This window comes from Mobula birostris, chromosome 17, assembly GCF_030028105.1.
Source record: "Mobula birostris isolate sMobBir1 chromosome 17, sMobBir1.hap1, whole genome shotgun sequence".
NCBI lineage: Eukaryota > Metazoa > Chordata > Chondrichthyes > Myliobatiformes > Myliobatidae > Mobula > Mobula birostris.
In genome coordinates this window covers 70,586,603-70,606,111 of record NC_092386.1, presented here as the reverse complement: position 1 = coordinate 70,606,111, position 19,509 = coordinate 70,586,603, and the positions used below count along the sequence as shown (strand labels likewise).

Sequence of the window (19,509 nt, the reverse complement as noted above, 5' to 3'; positions counted from 1 at the left end):
AATCTGCAGAGAGATAGCAGACAACTGCAGGAAACATAAAGTTGTGGTGGTAGGGGATTTTAATTTTCCATACATTGATTGGGACTCCCATACTGTTGGGGGTCTAGATGGTTTAGAGTTTGTAAAATGTGTTCAGGAAAGTTTTCTAAATCAGTATATAGAGGGACCAACTAGAGGGGATGCAATATTGGATCTCCTGTTAGGAAACGAATTAGGGCAAGTGACGGAAGTCTGTGTAGGGGAGCACTTTGGTTCCAGTGATCATAACGCCATTAGTTTCAATTTGATCATGGACAAGGATAGATCTGGTCCTAGGGTTGAGGTTCTGAACTGGAAGAAGGCCAAATTTGAAGAAATGAGAAAGGATCTAAAAAGCGTGGATTGGGACAGGTTGTTCTCTGGCAAAGATGTGATTGGTAGGTGGGAAGCCTTCAAAGGGGAAATTTTGAGAGTGCAGAGTTTGTATGTTCCTGTCAGGATTAAAGGCAAATTGAATAGGAATAAGGAACCTTGGTTTTCAAAGGATATTGCAACTCTGATAAAGAAGAAGAGGGAGTTGTATGAAATGTATAGGAAACAGGGGGTAAATCAGGTGCTTGAGGAGTATAAAAAGTGCAAGAAAATACTTAAGAAAGAAATCAGGAGTGCAAAAAGAAGACATGAGGTTGCCTTGGCAGTCAAAGTGAAGGATAAGCCAAAGAGCTTTTACAAGTATATTAAGAGCAAAAGGATTGTAAGGGATAAAATTGGTCCTCTTGAAGATCAGAGTGGTCGGCTTTGTGCGGAACCAAAGGAAATGGGGGAGATCTTAAATAGGTTTTTTTGCGTCTGTATTTACTAAGGAAGCTGGCATGAAATCTATGGAATTGAGGGAATCAAGTAATGAGACCATGGCAATTGTACAGATTGAAAAGGAGGAGGTGCTTGCTGTCTTGAGGAAAATTAAAATGGATAAATCCCCGGGACCTGACAGGGTGTTCCTTCGGATCTTGAAGGAGACTAGTGTTGAAATTGCGGGGGCCCTGGCAGAAATATTTAAAATGTCGCTGTCTACGGGTGAAGTGCCGGAGGATTGGAGAGTGGCTCATGTTGTTCCGTTGTTTAAAAAAGGATCAAAAAGTAATCCGGGAAATTATAGGCCGGTGAGTTTAACGTTGGTAGTAGGTAAGTTATTGGAGGGGGTACTAAGAGACAGAATCTACAAGCATTTGGATAGACAGGGGCTTATTAGGGAGAGTCAACATGGCTTTGTGCGTGGTAGGTCATGTTTGACCAATCTGTTGGAGTTTTTCGAGGAGGTTACCAGGAAAGTGGATGAAGGAAAGGCAGTGGATATTGTCTACATGGACTTCAGTAAGGCCTTTGACAAGGTCCCGCATAGGAGGTTAGTTAGGAAAATTCAGTCGCTAGGTATACATGGAGAGGTGGTAAATTGGATTAGACATTGGCTCGATGGAAGAAGCCAGAGAGTGGTAGAGAATTGCTTCTCTGAGTGGAGGCCTGTGACTAGTGGTGTGCCACAGGGATCAGTGCTAGGTCCATTGTTATTTGTCATCTGTATCAATGATCTGGATGATAATGTGGTAAATTGGATCAGTAAGTTTGCTGATGATACAAAGATTGGAGGTGTAGCAGACAGTGAGGTAGGTTTTCAGAGCCTGCAGAGGGACCAGCTGGAAAAATGGGCTGAAAAATGGCAGATGGAGTTTAATACAGACAAGTGTGAGGTATTGCACGTTGGAAGGACAAACCAACGTAGAACATACAGGGTTAATGGTAGGGCACTGAGGAGTGCAGTGGAACAGAGGAATCTGGGAATACAGATACAAAATTCCCTAAAAGTGTCGTCACAGGTAGATAGGGTCGTAAAGAGAGCTTTTGGTACATTGGCCTTTATTAATCGAAGTATTGAGTATAAGAGCTGGAATGTTATGATGAGGTTGTATAAGGCATTGATGAGGCCGAATCTGGAGTATTGTGTTCAGTTTTCGTCACCAAATTACAGGAAGGATACAAATAAGGTTGAAAGAGTGCAGAGAAGGTTTACAAGGATGTTGCCGGGACTTGAGAAACTCAGTTACAGAGAAAGGTTGAATAGGTTAGGACTTTATTCCCTGGAGCGTAGAAGAATGAGGGGAGATTTGATAGAGGTATATAAAATTATGATGGGTATAGATAGAGTGAATGCAAGCAGGCTTTTTCCACTGAGGCAAGGGGAGAAAAAAACCAGAGGACATGGGTTAAGGGTGAGGGAGGAAAAGTTTAAAGGGAACATTAGGGGGGGGCTTCTTCACACAGAGAGTGGTGGGAGTATGGAATGAGCTGCCAGACGAGGTGGTTCTTTTTTAACATTTAAGAATAAATTGGACAGATACATGGATGGGAGGTGTATGGAGGGATATGGTCCGTGTACAGGTCAGTGGGACTAGGCAGAAAATGGTTCGGCACAGCCAAGAAGGGCCAAAGGGCCTGTTTCTGTGCTTCTATGGTTCTATGGTTCTAAAAGTACTTTAGTGATCCTGAGTGAGAAATTCTTTCGTTACAACAGCAACATTTAAAAACACACTTCGCAGTGTGCAGACTTAACTAATAATAAAGTACAGAATAATAACATACACAATAATGTACCAATGTGCAAATACTGTGTAATAATGTACAATATAATAAAACAAAGATTATTGTACTATGATGTGTGTTCTCCTGTTGGACAGAGATGAACTGTTGTATATGCTTATTGCATTTGGTAGGAAAGATTTTCTGTAACAATCCGTGTGACAGTGCAGCTGAATGAGTCTGTTTGAAAGGGTGCTCCACTGCTTATTCAGTAGGTCATGGAGAGGATGTGCCAGATTGTCCATGATGGATAGCAATTTGTATAGTGACCCCCTCTCCACCACTAACTCAAAATTGAGTCCAGGTTGTAGCCAAGGACAGATCCAGCCTTTTTGATGAGTTTATTTAGTCTTTTTGCATCACTAGCACCGATGCTGGTCCCCCAACATAAACCCGCAAAGAAGACTGCACTTGCTACAACAGACTGGTAAAAGATCTCCAATATTCTGCTACACACTTTGAAGGATCTCATCTGCCTTAGCAAATAGAGTCTGCTCATCTCCTTCTTGTAAACTGCCTTGTTGTTGGTTTTCCAGTCAAGTCTGTTGTTGAGGTGAACACCCAAGTATTTGTGTTCCTCCACCACCGCAACATCTTCTCCCAGAATGTATACAGGGCTCGTCACAGTCCTCTTCGTCCTAAAATCAATCACCATCTCGCTGGTTTTGGCCACGTTCAGGAGCAGATGATTTCTCTCTCACCAAACTTGTCCACCAGTGCTCTGTTTTCTGACTCCTGCCCATCTCTGATGCACCCAACCTCCACAGAGCCATCAGAGAACTTCTGCCAGTGACTAGACTCAGATTTGTACTGACAGTCTGAGGTGTACAATGTGAACAGAAACGGAGACAGGACAGTCCCTTGTGACACTCCAGTGCCACTCACCACCACCTCAGACAGAGAGCTACCCAGCTGTACAATCTGGGGTCTATCTGTCAGGTAGTCAGTAATCCAGGAGACAGTGATTTGTCTATGCCTACCCTTTGCAGCTTCTGACTTAGAAGAAGTGCTTCGATTGTATTGAACACTGAGGCTGTCTACAAGAAAGGTCAGAGCCGTCTCTATTTTCTGTCATCTGTCAGATGATGCTGAGGATGTTCTACAAGTCTGTGGTGGCCAGTGCGATCATGTTTGCTGTTGTGTGCTGGGGCAGCAGGCTGAGGGTAGCAGACACCAACAGAATCAACAAAGTCGTTCGTAAGGCCAGTGATGTTGTGGGGATGGAACTGGACTCTCTGACGGTGGTGTCTGAAAAGACAATGTCTCCCAACCACTACATAACGTACTGGTTGGACACAGGAGTACGTTCAGCCAGGGACTCATTCCACCGAGATGCAACACAGAGCGTCATAGGAAGTCATTCCTGCCTGTGGCCATCAAACTTTACAACTCCTCCCTTGGAGGGTCAGACACCCTGAGCCAATAGGCTGTTCCTGGACTTATTTCCTGGCATAATTTACATATTACTATTTAATTATTTATGGTGCAACTGTAACGAAAACCAATTTCCCCCGGAATCAATAAAAAAGTATGACTACTGTTGAAGGCCTTTATGTAGTCTCTCCATGCTGTCTCTTACCCTGACCTGCAGTCACAGTCAGGTGGGGGAGGGTTGTCATCTCCATGGAGGCAGGATACTCCAAAGTTCGGGCATTTGGAACACAGGCACTCACCAGAGGGGAGGGAGGGGTGGAAGGAGAAGGTTTGGGGGCAGAAAGGGTATGTGGTCTGGGCAAGTAGGGGAGGGGACAACAGGAGGTCCCGTGCTGAACCTGTTGAAAAACAAGTTCAATTTGTTGGCCCTATTCAGGCAGCCCTTGATCTTTCTTTCCTTAACCTTGAAGCCAGCGATCTGCTCCATGCCTGAATACACGTCTTTTATGCTATTCTGCTGGAGCTTGTAGGATTCCAGCTTCCTCTTGTAGGATTCTTTGCACTCCCTCAGCCTCACCCTCAGTTCACTCTGTACTCACCTCAGTACTTATCTATCTCCAGACCTGAAGGCTTTCTTCTTAATATTCAATAGTTCTTTCACTGGTGATCCAGGGCTTCTTGTTGGGGAAACAGCGTATAGTCTGGCAAGATGCTGTTCTCACAGAATTTGATATAGTCTGTGATACAATCAGTCATTTTGTTAATGTCCTCCCTGTGTGGCTCACATAACACATCCCAGTCCGTCCTCTCAGAGCATTCTTGCAGTGTCTCATTAACATCCTGAGTCTACCTCCTTACAATCCTTGTTGACCCATGTTGTAGCGTGGATGAAATCACTGGAGAGACAGAGTCACTGGCAGATACAAAGCAGCTTCTTTATTCGACACAACAAGGTACAGCAGGTATCTACGTACCGAGACGCTTTCCGCAGAAAGGTCTGTTAGTTCAATGTGGCCTCGATATTTATATGCTAATCATAAAAAGCAATCGCTACTTAAAAGTTATAGACAATGCATAGACAATGCTTCCTATTGAAGCTACATACAAAATATCACACCATCCTTTCCTCCTGACACCAACATGTCTGGGTTGGTATCCACAGCCTTTAGGAATGTAAGTTAAGTCTACGATAAATTTATTTGGCATTTCCCGTGCTAACATAGAAGACAATTAATATTCTATTAATGTTCTATTGTCCCATGTAGGACAGCTGATATATTGATAAAAAGTTGGTATTGTTGCCTTGAGAGAAACATGATTAACATCTCCAGTAACAGCCACTAAAACATTGGGATATTGAGTTTGTATTCTAGTGATTCTAAGCAATAAATATCGAGAAAATGATATGAAGAGTCCTTGAAAGTGAGTCTCTAGATTGTGGGAACATTTCAATGATGGGGCAAGTGAAGTTGAGTGAAGTTCTCCCCTTTGGTTCAAGAGCCTGATGGTTGAGGGGTAGTAATTGTTCTTAAACTTGATGCTGTGAGTTCTGAGGCTCCTGTATCTTCTTCCTGATGGCGGCAGCAAGAAGAGAGCATGACCTGGATGGTGGGGATCCCTGATGATGGATGCTGCTTTTCTGTGCCAACGCTTTGTGTCGATGCGCTCAATGATGAGGAGTGCCTGTATTCACTACTTTTTGTTGGATTTTCCAGTCAAGGGCATTATTGTTTCCATACTAGACTAGGATGCAGCCAGTTAATATTCTCTCCACTACTCATCTATAGAAGTTTGTCAAAGATTACATGCTGAATCTTTGCTAACTCCTAAGGAAGTACAGCCACTGCCATGCTTTCTTCGTAATTGCACAAATGCTGCACCCATGACAGGTCCTCGGAAATAATATAACTGAGGAATTTAAAGTTGCTGACCTTCTCCACCTCTGATCCTCAGCCCCATTTTCAAATTTCCTACTATAAGTGTCGTGAGCGAACTTGAATATGCTATTGGAGCTGTGCTTAGCCACACAGTTGTAAATGTAAAGTAAGTAGAGCAGGTAGCGGAGCACACAGTCTTGTGGTATACCTGGTCTGATGGAGATTGTGGAGATGTTGTTGCCAATCTGAACTGATTGGGGTCTAAAAGTGATCCAATTGCACAAGGAGCTACTGAGGTCAAGGCCTTGAAGTTTATTGATAGTATTGAATGCCATGCTGTAGTCCATAAAGAGCATCTTGATGTATGCATCTTTGCTGCCTGGATATTCCAGGGTTGAGTGAAAAGCCAGTGAGGTGGCTGGCATCTGCTGTGGACCTGTTGCTCCAATAGGAAAATTGGAGCAGATCCAAATCGCTTCTCAGGCAGGAGATGATATGTTTCATCACCAACCTCTCAAAACACTTCATCACTTTGGATGTAAATGCTACTGGATGGTAGTCATTGAGGCAGGTTACTGCATTCTTCTCGGACACTGGTATAATTGAAGTCTACTTAAAGCAGGTGGTTACCTCAAAGTGCTGAAGTGAGAGGTTAAAGATCTCAGTGAACATTCCAGCCAGTTGATCAGCACAGGTCTTAAGTACTTGGCCAGGTACCCTGTCTGGGTAGGATGCGCTTTATGGGTTCACCCTCCTGATGGCTGCTCGTACGTCAGTCTCAGAGACTGAAATCATAGGATCCTCGGAGGCTGTGGGAGTTTGTAGTGGTACCGCCATGTTTTTTGACAGTCAAAGTAAGCTTAGTAAGCATTGAGCTCATCTGGAAGCAAAGCCCTGCTCTTCCCTATCTCGCTTGATTTATCTGTATAAGAAATGATAGTATTCAAGCCCTGCCACAACTGTCGAACATCTTTGTTGATTCAAGTTTAGTCAGTTCGCCAGTGAGGTGGCTTTCCGGAGATCGTACCTGGATCTTGTAACTTTCTTGGTCACCAGATTTGAATGCCTCTGACCTACCCCTCTGCAGATTGCGAATCTCATGTTTTATCCAGGGTATCTGGCTGGGGAAGACTCTGAATGGTTTAGTGCTTTTCTACAATTGTTTTTTAATAAATAGGTTCCTTTCTGTACAATTGTTTTTTTTTAATAAATAGGTTCCTTTCTCTCCCCTTTTCTTTAAAATGCCTTGCTAGTCATACTTGTTCTCCTTATCACCTAATCTGTCTTAATCTCCATAAAGTCTTTTGGAATAATTATCGCTTCCCTGGATAAGTGGAGCTTCAGAAACAGTCAAGAATGCTCAAAGGTTCATTTTGTTATAAAAGTATGTATCCAGAATTCACATACATCTGAGATTCATCTTCTCCAGATAGCCATAAAATACAGAGAAAAAAACTTGTAAGTCATTGAGGCCCCCCCCACATGAAAAATAAATAATATCTGATTTTACTGGCATTCTGCACATCACTTAGACATTAACTCCCATAATTCCTCATGCTGCAACTTTCCAAAAGTTTTTTCAACAACACCTCAAATCCAGAATATCTGCCGCCCAGAAAAATGAAGGCAACAAATGCATAGGAATCTCCCAGTTCCGAGTCACACAGCATCCTGACTTGAAAGACATAGTATATCATTGTTTCTTAAGATTGCTAATGGTTCTAAAGATTGAAACTTCCCACCCAGCAGTGCTGTCATAAATTAGACGGTTATGCTTCAAGAAAGAAGCATAATAACAACTGAGGACCAATTGCAATCATTAATACAAAATCTGTCAAACCAATTATAAGTACCTTGTACCCTAAACCAACAGCATTTTTTTTGGAGTAGGGAACATAGACAGACTGTTTCTTTAAATATAATGACAGGTTGGCAGTCAGTGTGGGATGGTGAAGCCCTGTTTGCTTTCCCTATTTATGCATTTTTGTATGAACTCTTTCTAAATACTGTACATATGCAGTTCATTTCAGTTAATTTAGGAACATGGTGTACTCTTGCTACAATTTTTCCATTGAGCACTTAAGAATCTACCCCAATGTACTCTTAAATCCTCTATTTTAATACAATTTTCCAGCTCTCAATCCAAAACTGATGCCCTTTAATTTTGAAATCTCTCTGTATCTTTAAATGTATTCAGTAACTTGTCCTCCACTGCCTTCTGTAGTAGAGCATTTAACAGGTTCATCTCAAGAGTTAAATGTTTATAATTATCCTGATTCTAGATTTCCCAGCCAGGAGATACATTCTATAGCAAGCCTGTTAAGCCCTTTTAGAACTTTAACTGAACTTTAACAGCTCCGGAACCTGGGCCTTAGCACTCAGATCTGCAGCTGGATCTTCAACTTCCTCACAGACAGGACCCAGGCTGTAAAAATAGGGGACAAGCTCTCCTCTACAATGACTCTGAGCACCGGTGCCCCATAAGGGGTGTACTCAGCCCCCTACTGTACTCACTGTACACCCATGATTGTGTAGCCAAGTTTCCATTAACTCAATATGTAAGTTTGCTGATGACACAACAATTGTAGGCCATATCTCGGGTAATAATGAGTTTGAGTACAGAGAGGAAATTAAGAACCTGGTAGCATGGTGCGAAGACATTAACCTATCCTTCAACGTCAGCAAGACGAAGAAATTGGTTGTTGACTTCAGAAGGAGTAGCGGACCGCACGACCCAATTTACATCGGTGGTGCGCAAGTGGAACAGGTCAAAAGCTTTAAGTTCCTCGGGGTCAATATCACAAATGACCTGACTTGGTCCAACCAAGCAGAGTCCACTGCCACGAAGGCCCACCAGCGCCTTTACTTCCTGAGAAAACCAAAGAAATTTGGCCTATTCCATAAAACTCTCACTAATTTTTATAGATGCACCGTAGAAAGCATTCTTCTGGGGTGCATCACAACCTGGTACGGAAGTTGTCCTGTCCAAGACCGGAAGAAGCTGCAGAAGATTGTGAACATGGCGCAGCACATCACACAAACCAATCTTCCATCCTTGGACTCACTTTACACTGCACGCTAGTGGAGCAGTGCTGCCGGGATAATCAAGGACACGACCCAACCAACCAACACACTTTTCGTCCCTCTTCCCTCCAGGAGAAGGCTCAGGAGCTTGAAGACTTGTACGGCCAGATTTGGGAACAGCTCCTTTCCAACTGTGATAAGACTGCTGAACGGCTCCTGACCCGGATCTGGGCCATACCCTCCAAATATCCAGACCTGCCTCTCGGTTTTTTTGCACTGCCTTACTTTCCCTTTTCTATTTTCTATTTATGATTTATAATTTAAATTTTTTATACTTACTATTGATTTGTAATCCAGGGAGCGGGAAGTACAGAATCAAATATCGCTATGATGATTGTACGTTCGAGTATCAATTGTTTGGCAACAATAAAGTTTAAAGTAAAGTAAGTAACTCCCCTCATTCTTCTAAACTTTGGGCCAAATAGGCCTGAATTCGCTAATCTCTTGTATGGCTGCCCTGCGATCCAAAGAATCAATCTGGTGAGTGTTTGTTGCATTCTTGCTAAAGCAAGTATATCCTTTTGAAGTTGAAGTGACCAACATTTGACAGTCATTTTGTATAATTGTAGCATGAACGTTCCGCTGATCTGGGAATGATTAAAATGTAAGCAGATTTTAAGTGCGGAGAAAAAGGGAAGGGAAAAAAAGAGAGAATATGGAGAAAAATCCATATTAGGGTAGAGGACAGAAGAAATTAAGTTAAAGAAGCCATAATGGTACAGTGTGAGAGACACTGCTAAAGAAGAAGGAAATGGAAAAGCAGAGTCATTATGTGAAATTTCCAGAATGTGTTCTCATTTCAGCATTCCCAATCTTTTGAAAGGTGTTGTACTGAAACATTAACTTCTCTCTCTTCACAGCCTTTCCAGTACTTTGTTTTTTCCTTTCAGATTTCCTGTGTATGATATATTTTGATTTTGTTTCATTAGATGTTTTAAAGTGAATTTTATCAAAAGCTTCTGAAAAGGAAATAAACAAAATGTTGCCTTCAGTCTGCAAGATCCTAAGAGTTGGTCAGATTTGTTCACCATATCTACTTTTTGACTAATGCCCACAACATTCCTATTTGGTATGTGTTCTGGATGTGATTCACAATTATAAAATAGAAAAATATCATATTGCAGATAGGATTGCAATGTCAGTACAAAGTTTAAAAGATATCCAGAATATGCAGAAAATATCATAATGCTCTTAATGTAATGGAATCTGAATGTTAATTCACTCAGTTGTTACAAGTACAAAAGCAAAACAATGTGGTTGGACATGGAAAACCTTAGGCCATGGTTTAATATTTTAGTTGAGAAACTATTTCTTTAAAATGTTATTTTTAAATTTCAGATTCAATGGGGAGCATGTTCTCTGGTATTAACGGGCAATATCATCATCTTTGCAACCATTCTGGGATTTTTCATTGTTTTTGGCACTAACGATGACTTCAGTTGGCAGCAGTGGTGAGGGCTTCATATGCAAGCAGATACTGGAGCGAAACTGCGAATCAAAAATGAACTATGCAAATATGTCAACCACCATCTGACAGCAATGGATATAGTCACCTTTGTTGGTCTACACACAAATATACACTGGCAGGAGACTTAACATTATTTATCTAAACATAACTTATTCTGAATTTTTTGCTAGCAGTCTCTATTAGATTATGAAGACACGCAGTCCTCTTTTATTGTCATTTAGTAATGCATGAATTAAGAAATGATACAATATTTCCTCCGGTGTGATATCACAAAACACAGGACAGACCAAGACTAAAAAAACTGACAAAACCACATAATTATAACATATAGTTACAACAGTGCAACAATACCATAACTTGATGAAGAAGTCCATGAGCACAGTAAAAGTTCAAAGTCTCTCAACTGTCCCACATCTCACGCAGACAGGAGAAGGAAGAACTCTCCCTGCCATGCTGACCACAGTCCGACTCTGAGTCATCGGAAAACTTCGAGCTCTGATCAGCTTTCCGACACCGAGTACTGAGCACCATCTCTGTCCGAACGATTCGACCTCAATCTCGGTCACCAACCACAGGCAAAGCTGGAGGTTTCCCTCCGAAAGATTCCTGACCACGCAGTAACAACAGCAGCGAACAAGCATTTCAGAAATTTCTCCAGATGTTCCTCTGTACTTTCACTTCCTCCTCCATCAAATCAGAATTGTCCACGGCCCCTATTTAACAGACACAATGTCATTTTTCACCTTCTCACATTGTTACCTAAAGAGGAACTGAACAAAACTAGATGCAAATTTGTAGAATATCGTATTTAAGAATTGACATATTTGTTTTAAATATTCTTCTTTCTTTAACTTAATTTTATAATTTAAGATTTTAATCTGTCAGAGTATTTACCCTTTTTTGTGCTAGTGTTTACATAAAAATACCTTGTGTATATATGCAGTCAGATTTTAGCGCTGTATTGTAAAGTCGAGTCCAATATTGCATGTTTTTAAGCTTTACTGTTAATAAAACATCAGTATAGAGTCAAAAACACAAAATTTGCTTTTGATGGCTTTACCAATAACAATTTATTTTGTATTGTTGTTTTTCTTAGCATATTTAGAAAAGAAACCAGAACTGTTAGTAGAACAACAGATCTTCATTGATGCCTTTATATGTGCGGATAATCTTATCCCCTACTTTTTTACAATAATTTCCCTACCAAAGATGTTAGATTCATCATTTTATTATCACCTGGCTTATTCCTGTAGCCCTCTTAATTTGGAAAAAAAAAGATCCCTTTACATCAAAATGTATTTAAAAATGTCTTATTGAATTAACCTTATAGTTTAACACACACTTTCTTAACAAAAGACTACTAATCATTTTGTCTGTATTTCAGTTTAACTATTAAACTATAGTGGAAATACTTACCTGGCCGTACTTACTAATCAGCTGCTTCTGTTGCAGCTTAATTTCTGACACGTAACATCACTTCACTCTGCCATTGCTCTCTGAGACAAGGTGAGTTTTCACTGGAAGGTCTTCCTTCTCTTGCTGCTGTTGTTGGCTATAGGCCTTTTGCCACAGCCCCATGCTCTATTTTTATACCTGTCACAAACTGACCACAAACATTATGATATAATCATTGCTGTGCCCCCATGTATCCTTTCATGTGATTTAGTTCCTGCTTCCTTTTTGAAAGCAAACTACTATAGTTAATTCCTTATTTTACCACTTTTATGTCACATGTTCTCCTTTCTATTATGAAGGTTTTACCATATGGTCAACTCATGCAAGGCACAAATTCAAGTAGCCAAATCTTTAAGCTGTAAAAATGGATATAGATTTGACTCTGGTACCAAGGTGATGAATACAAATAAACACACAGACACTAAATGTCTGAAAGGAAGCAAAGCAAAAGAGGGCACCTTGTACTGAACAGTGAAAACAAATCAGAAGCACCATCAGAGACTATTAGACAGGTATATGGAGGAATTTAAGGTGGGGGGTGTGGTAAACCATGTATATATGTTGTAACTCGGTTACCTGTCTAGACACACCCCTCTGCTGACTGCCCCTGTGGCTCCTCCCACAGAGTCCTGTATAAAGGTGTTCGCCTTGCCCCTCCCCCTCAGTCTGGGGGCAGACACTCACTGTGGAGGTCGTATTGTACAGCGAATAAAAGCCTTTCAGTATTTTAAGGGTCTGTACTGTCCTGTACGATTCTATGTTCTATGTTCTAAATTCCTTGATTTACTTGTCGTTGACTCACCCCTCATACTTCATGTTGTAGACTCTGTCCTGCTTGTTGCCAAGTGAAACAAATAATAGAGGAGCAGGTATTAACAAAACTTTCTTTATGAAAGGCTGCAAACTCATGAAGATCTTTGCTTAAATGTACTCTGCACTGCCTATCCATCTATCCCTCTGGTATTAATATTATCAGCTTTTTCTCTTTGTCTTTTCACTTTTTTTTGATCATTTAATCCATGATCCTTCTTTCCTTATAAACTATCACCCCTCTCCAGTTTATCTGTTATTGAAAATGGGCATTCTCACGAATATGTGCCCATGTTGCCGACAATTTGTGTGACTCCTTCCACTCAAAACTTTTTTTAAACAGAAGTCAATAATGTCAAAGCTCATGTTGATTAGAAAGGAAATACATCCCAACTTGTTCGTTTTGACTTGCTTTCAATTTTTGACGTGGTTGGCAATCTATTTTCTCTGTCACATGAAACTGCATTTGCATTAAATTTCCATTAAAGGAGGTGGGTTTGAGAAGGGTTTAATCAAACTACTGGTGGGTTTAATCAAACTACTGGGGTAGGGGATTTACTGTCTGGAGGAAAATGAATTGGGGAGGAAGGAAAAAGGGTGAGGAGATGGGATGTGATGGCAGCAGGATAGTAAATTCATTTGGAATGAAAGATCTGTGGTAGGTTATCAGTTACTGGGGAAATGAAGAAGTTCAAAGTAAATTTATTATCAAAGTATATATGTCACCATAAACAACCCTGAGATTCATTTTCTTGCTAGCAAACTCAGTAAATGCAATAACCATAATAGAATTAATGAAAGTCCACAGCCAAAATGGTGGACAACCAGTGTGCAAAAGACAATAAACTGCAAATACTAAAGGAAAAATAAAGAAATAATAATAAATAAGCAATAAATATTGAAACATGAGGTGAAGAGTCCTTTAAAGTGAGTTATGGGAACAGTTCATTGATAGGGCAGGGCAGGGATACTGTACCCTCTGGTTCAATAGGCTGATGGTTGAGGGGTAATAACTGTTCTTGCACCTGGTGGTGAGAGTGCTGAGGCTCCTGTAGCATCTTCCTGATGGCAGCAGCAAGAGGAAAGCATGACCTGGCTTGTGGAGATCTTTGATGATGGATGCTGCTTTCCTGCATGCCAATGTGCTCTTTGGTGGGGAGGGCATTACCCATGACAGACTGGGCTCTATCCACTACTTTTTATAGCATTTTCCATTCGAAGGCATTGGTGTTTCCATACCAGGCTGTGATGCAGCCAGTCAATATACTCTCCAGCACACAGCTATAGAAATTTGTCAGATGTTGTGCTGAATCTAAGGAAGTAGAGGCGTTGCTGTGCTTTCTTCATAATTGCACCTACATGCGGGGCACAGCTCAGGCCTTCTGAAATAATGGGTGAAAGGATTGGAGTGGATCTGGCGACAGTGGATGCGGGAGGCATGGATTGTGGAGAGAGGAATCTGGGGAGGGCAAAATCATTAAAGAGAGGATAAAGTTGGATTAGTCAGGAGGCTGGATTGGAGGAAGAGAATTAAGGGAGGGAATTATTTAAGGGCAGGTTTAATCATGGGGAAAGGAGATTTGTATTCAACCATTTGCCAAAGTAGTGATGCTGAACAATTTATCTCTAGGGTGTCAGTTCTGGTTTTTGAATACCCCGTGATCAGCACTTACAGGATCAGCCTCTCCCAGTAATTAAGCTCCTCCATTTTGTCAATACTCCATTCCTTTAGCACCTGTCCCTGATCATCACCCAACAAAGTGATTATTACACATAGCTTTAATCATAGCTTCCCCTTTTGATCATCCTTGCCATGGATTACTTCAACTCATAATCATATTCTTCTCCAACCCCAAATCCTTTCCATTCCCTCCAACCCACCGCCCACCAGATTTCCTCATTCCCCAATATTCCACCAATTCCTTCTCCCTAGCCTCTGATGTATATCTCCATCCTCATCCCACCCCCAATTCCTCCTTTACCACCCCAATGAATCAAACTTCTGAATGCCTCCTTGCCCTTGCTCTCCAAATCTCTCTCCCTACTGTGTGTTGTTGATCACCTGGTGTATCCCTGCTCCTACATACATAAGAAATAGGATATGGAGGATACCATTGGCCTTTCAATAAGATATTGCTGTAGACTCAGACCCACCTACCTGTGTTTTTCCTGCAACCATTTCCCACAATCTGCTTTGCAAAGATGTATCTCACTGTGTCTTAAAAACGCAAACACGAGGAAATCTGCAGATGCTGGAATTTCAAGCAACACACATAAAAATTCGTTAGGGAAGGGTCTCGGCCCGAAACGTCGACTGTACCTCTTCCTGTAGATGCTGCCCGGCCTGCTGTGTTCACCAGCAATTTTTATGTGTGGCACTGTGTCTTAAATCTATTTGGTGAAATAGCCTCTACTGCTTCCCTAGGCAGAGAATTCCACCAATTCATTACCTTTTGGGAAAAGCAGTGTCTCCTCATCTCTGCCCTAAATCTATTATTGAGGCTATATTCCTAGTTCTTGTCTTGCCTACCAGTGGAAGCAACATTCCTGCCTCTATCTTATCTATCTCCTTCACATATGTTTCTTCTGAACTCTAGTGAATAGAGTCACAGGCAACTCGATCTCTTCTCATAAACTAAGCCTCCATCTCCAGACTCAACACGTCTGCACCATCTCCAAGGGCAGTATATCTTTTGTCAAGGATGGAGATGAGAACTGTACCCAGATGCACCATCACCAATACCCTGTAGAGTTTCAGCAAAACCCCCTGTCTTAAATGAAATTCCTCGAGCAATGAAGGCAACTCCTACAAAATGCTTGGTGAACTCAGCTGGCCTGCTGAGTTCCTCCAGCTTTTCGTACGTGTTGCTTGGATTTCCAACATCTGCAGACTTTCTTTGGCTAGCAATAGAGGCCAACAGATTATATGGCTTCTTGGTAACCTGTTGTACCTGCAAAACAACCTTTTGTGATTCATACAAAGCATTCCAAAGTTGCGTAGGCACAACAACATGCTGCAATCTTTATCTATTTAAATATTTTTTCCTTCCAGAGTGAGTAACCTCACACCCTTCCTTCCCCCATTCTTGGACTTTTTCTCCCCACCAACCCCCTCTTGAATATTTTATCTTCCTTTCTGAATCGTTCATTTCCCACCCACCCCATCCCTCCACACTGTTTCCTCGGAATTCTCAAATCTTTCCCTCCAAATCCATTTTCTCTCTGCCAGTCCATTCTTCCCGAATCCCCCTCTCAGTGGAAAATTTTCTAGGATCCTTTTGCACCATGCATCTTTCCTCGGAATCCCTACTCCTTCCCAGCTGAATCCATACCCCTTTCACTCTTGGAAGTCCCTTCTTCCAAAATCTCTTAAGTTCTTTTTCACACCTGAAGTGTCCACTCCAACACCCTCTCCCCATAATCACTCTTAATTCTTTCAACCACCTCCCCATTGCCTTGAAACCCTTCGCAGCTGCACCCTTTGAATCTGTAATCCCACCTACACCACCCTCCAGGAACCCAGACCCTTCCCTGAAATCCCAATCCACTCCATTCCCCTCACAACCATTCATCCTCCCTTCCTCTCACCCCATTCTGGATTTATCCCCTTCCCTGGAATTCCCTCTTCCCACTCCTCTCCTGGAACGCCTCCAATCCCACTTCCCTTCCCATGACGTCCCACCTCGTCCCTGTGCCGAAGACGCCACGCCCCAGTGGCCTCAATGACTACAGACCAGTGGCATTGACCTCCCACATCATGAAGACCCTGGAGAGACTTGTGCTGGAGCTGCTCCGGCCTATGGTTGGCCACACTTAGATACCCTCCAGTTTGCCTACCAGCCCCGACTAGAAGTTGAGGATGCCATCGTCTACCTGCTGAAATGTGTCTACGCCCACCTGGACAAGCCAGTGAGCACTGTGAGGGTCATGTTTTTTGACTTCTCTAGTGTGTTCAACACCATCTGCCCTGCTGTGCTGGGGGGAGAAGCTGACAGTGATGCAGGTGGATGCTTTCCTGGTGTCATGGATTCTTGATTACCTGACTGGCAGACCACAGTACGTGTGCTTGCAACACTGTGTGTCCGACAGAGTGATCAGCAGCATTGGGGCTCCACAGAGGACTGTCTTGTGTCCTTTTCTCTTCACCATTTACACCTCAGACTTCAACTACTGCACAGAGTCTTGTCATCTTCAGAAGTTTTCTGATAACTCTGCCATAGTTGGATGCATCAGCAAGGGAGATGAGGCTGAGTTCAGGGCTACGGTAGGAAACTTTGTCACATGGTGTAAGCAGAATTATCTGCAGCTTAATATGAAAAAGACTAAGGAGCTGGAGGTAGACCTGAGGAGAGCTAAGGTACCGGTGACCCCTGTTTCCATCCAGGGGGTCAGTGTGGACGTTGTAGAGGATTACAAATACCTGGGGATATGAATTGACAATAAACTGGACTGGTCAAAGAACACTGAGGCTGTCTACAAGAAGGGTCAGAGGTGTCTCTATGTCCTGAGGAGAGTGAGGTCCTTTAACATCTGCCAGACGATGCTGAGGATGTTCTACGAGTCTGTGGTGGCCAGTGCTATCATGTTTGCTGTTGTGTGCTGGGGCAGCAGGCTGAGGGTAGTAGACACCAACAGAATCAACAAACTCATTCGTAAGGCCAGTGATGTTGTGGGGATGGAACTGGACTCTCTCACGGTGGTGTCTGAAAAGAGGATGCTGTCCAAGTTGCATGCCATCTTGGACAATGTCCCCCACCCACTACATAATGTACTGGTTGGGCACAGGAGTACTTTCAGCCAGAGGCTCATTCCACAGAGATGCAACACAGAGCGGCATAGGAAGTCATTCCTGCCTGTGGCCATCAAACTTTACAACTCCTCCCTTGGAGGGTCAGACACCCTGAGCCAATAGGCTGGTCATGGACTTATTTCCTGGCATAATTTACATATTATTATTTAATTATTATGGTTTTATTACTATTTAATTATTTATGGTGCAACTGTAACGAAAACCAATTTTCCCCGGGATCAATAAAGTATGACTATGACTATGAAATATCCCTGCCCGGTGTGAATGTACGAGGTATTACAGGTTTAGCTAGTTTGCTGGTGATACGTAAATCGATGGTGCTGTATTCAAGAAAGAAGGTTGCTTTCGGCTACAGCAGATTGAATTGAATATGTGCGACATTGTAGATGTAATTTATACCGGGATGCGAAGCAATACATGTAAGCAAACAGTAACGATACAAGTACATGGTGAGCTGTTCCGTGTATTCGCTCCCCCGGTAGGTGGGGCGTGTGATCTAATTTCCGCTCCTTAGTCTAGAGGCGAGTTAACGGCCGGGAGTTGTCGAGTGGGTCGCGTTACCGACTATGGTGAAGAGCGGGCTGGGAACAGGGTTGCTGGCGGGTGGCTGTTCCGTGCAGAGCCGCGTCTTCCAAGTGTCGTGTGTGGTGCTGCTGTTGCTGAGCGCCCTCCACTTGGTGGTCAGCCTGGTCTACTACTTCGACATACACTCCTACACCACGCAGATGGTGCGTCGCATCGGCGGCTTCTCGGCGCAAAAGTCCCTCGCTAACTTCAGCGCCCACCATTCGACGGCCCCGAACCTCACGGCAGCCCCCAGCACCACATCGCCGCCGCCTTCGCACCCTCTCCTGCCTTGTCCGGAGACATCGCCGCAGCTCGGTAGGTAAAAGGGCAAGAGGCCAGACTTGGGGGAAGTGGGCGCAGATGTGGCGGACTGGCGTTGTCGCTGATTTGTGGGATCATCCTGTGCGGTGTGAGTCAGCGGTAGCGGTTCATCACTAAACTATACATATATTCTCCAGATACTACTTTTAAAAAAGGATAGCTGTGTACTAGATCCGAGTACGACAGTCCCCATAGACTAGGCCTGTATTTAGAATGTGAGACGTCTCAATCTTACATAAGAATTCTGTCAAGTCTGGACAGGCTTGTTACACGATGGATGATCTCACTTGCAGAGGTTTAGGGATTATACACAAAGGCGCTGGGTGAGCATAAGACATAGAAGCAGAGTTAGGCGTTCAGCCCGACGAGCCTGCTCCGCCTTTCCATCATGGCTGATTCCGAATCCCACTCAACCCCATAGACCTTCTCACCATATCCTTTGATGCCCTGACCGATCAGGACCCGACCAACTTCCGCCTTAAATATACCCACGGTCTTTGCTTCCACCGTAGTCTGTGGCAGAGCATACCACAGATTCACTACTCTCTGGCTAAAAACAACCCTCCTTACTTCTGTTCTAAAAGGTTGCCCCTCAATTTTGAGACTGCTTTCTAGTTCGGCATACCCCCGACATAGGGGTGGATGTAGAAAGAATGTTACCTATCAAGTCCTTTAAACATTTAGTAGGTTTCAATAAGATCTCCACCCCCCCCCCATTCTTCTAAATTCCAATGAGTACAGGCCCGAAGCTGCCAAATGTTCCTCATATGTTAGTCCCTTCATTCCTGGAATCATCATTGTGAACCTCCTCTGGACCCTCTCCAGTGACAACACATCCTTTCTGAAATATGGGGCCTGAAACTGTTGACAATACTCCAAGTGTGACCTGACTAGCGTCTTATAAAGCCTCCGCATTATCTCCTTTTATATTCTAATCCCCTTAAAATAAATGCCAAAATTGCATTTGCCTTCTGTACCAGTCTCAACCTGTAAGTTAACCTTCTGGGGGTCTTGAACGAGGACTCCTAATTTTTCATATGTGGCACCTTATCAAATGCCTTCTGAAAATCCCAAGTAAGTGACATCTTCTGTCTCTCCTTTGTCCACCCTGCTTGCTACTTCCTCAAAGG

The 19,509-nt window shown here is 42.8% G+C and overlaps 2 protein-coding genes across 3 annotated transcripts in view; both read left to right on the top strand.

The window, feature by feature from the left end:
* leprotl1 (leptin receptor overlapping transcript like 1) overlaps positions 1–11,439 on the top strand; it is a 36,805-nt gene extending 25,366 nt beyond the window's left edge. The window contains exon 5 of one of the 2 annotated variants that reach the window (XM_072281893.1): positions 10,287–11,439. In XM_072281893.1, the coding sequence (XP_072137994.1) occupies positions 10,287–10,403 (117 nt within the window). In that variant the 3' untranslated portion in view covers positions 10,404–11,439. The remainder of the gene's footprint in view (positions 1–10,286) is intronic. The other variant, XM_072281894.1, reaches the window with a different exon arrangement.
* A 6,552-nt stretch (positions 11,440–17,991) lies between these two features.
* Positions 17,992–19,509, top strand: part of b4galt1l (DP-Gal:betaGlcNAc beta 1,4- galactosyltransferase, polypeptide 1, like) — a 76,090-nt gene continuing 74,572 nt past the window's right edge. Inside the window, exon 1 of the mRNA XM_072281892.1 lies at positions 17,992–18,373. Coding sequence (XP_072137993.1) covers positions 18,058–18,373 — 316 coding nt within the window. The 5' untranslated portion in view covers positions 17,992–18,057. The remainder of the gene's footprint in view (positions 18,374–19,509) is intronic.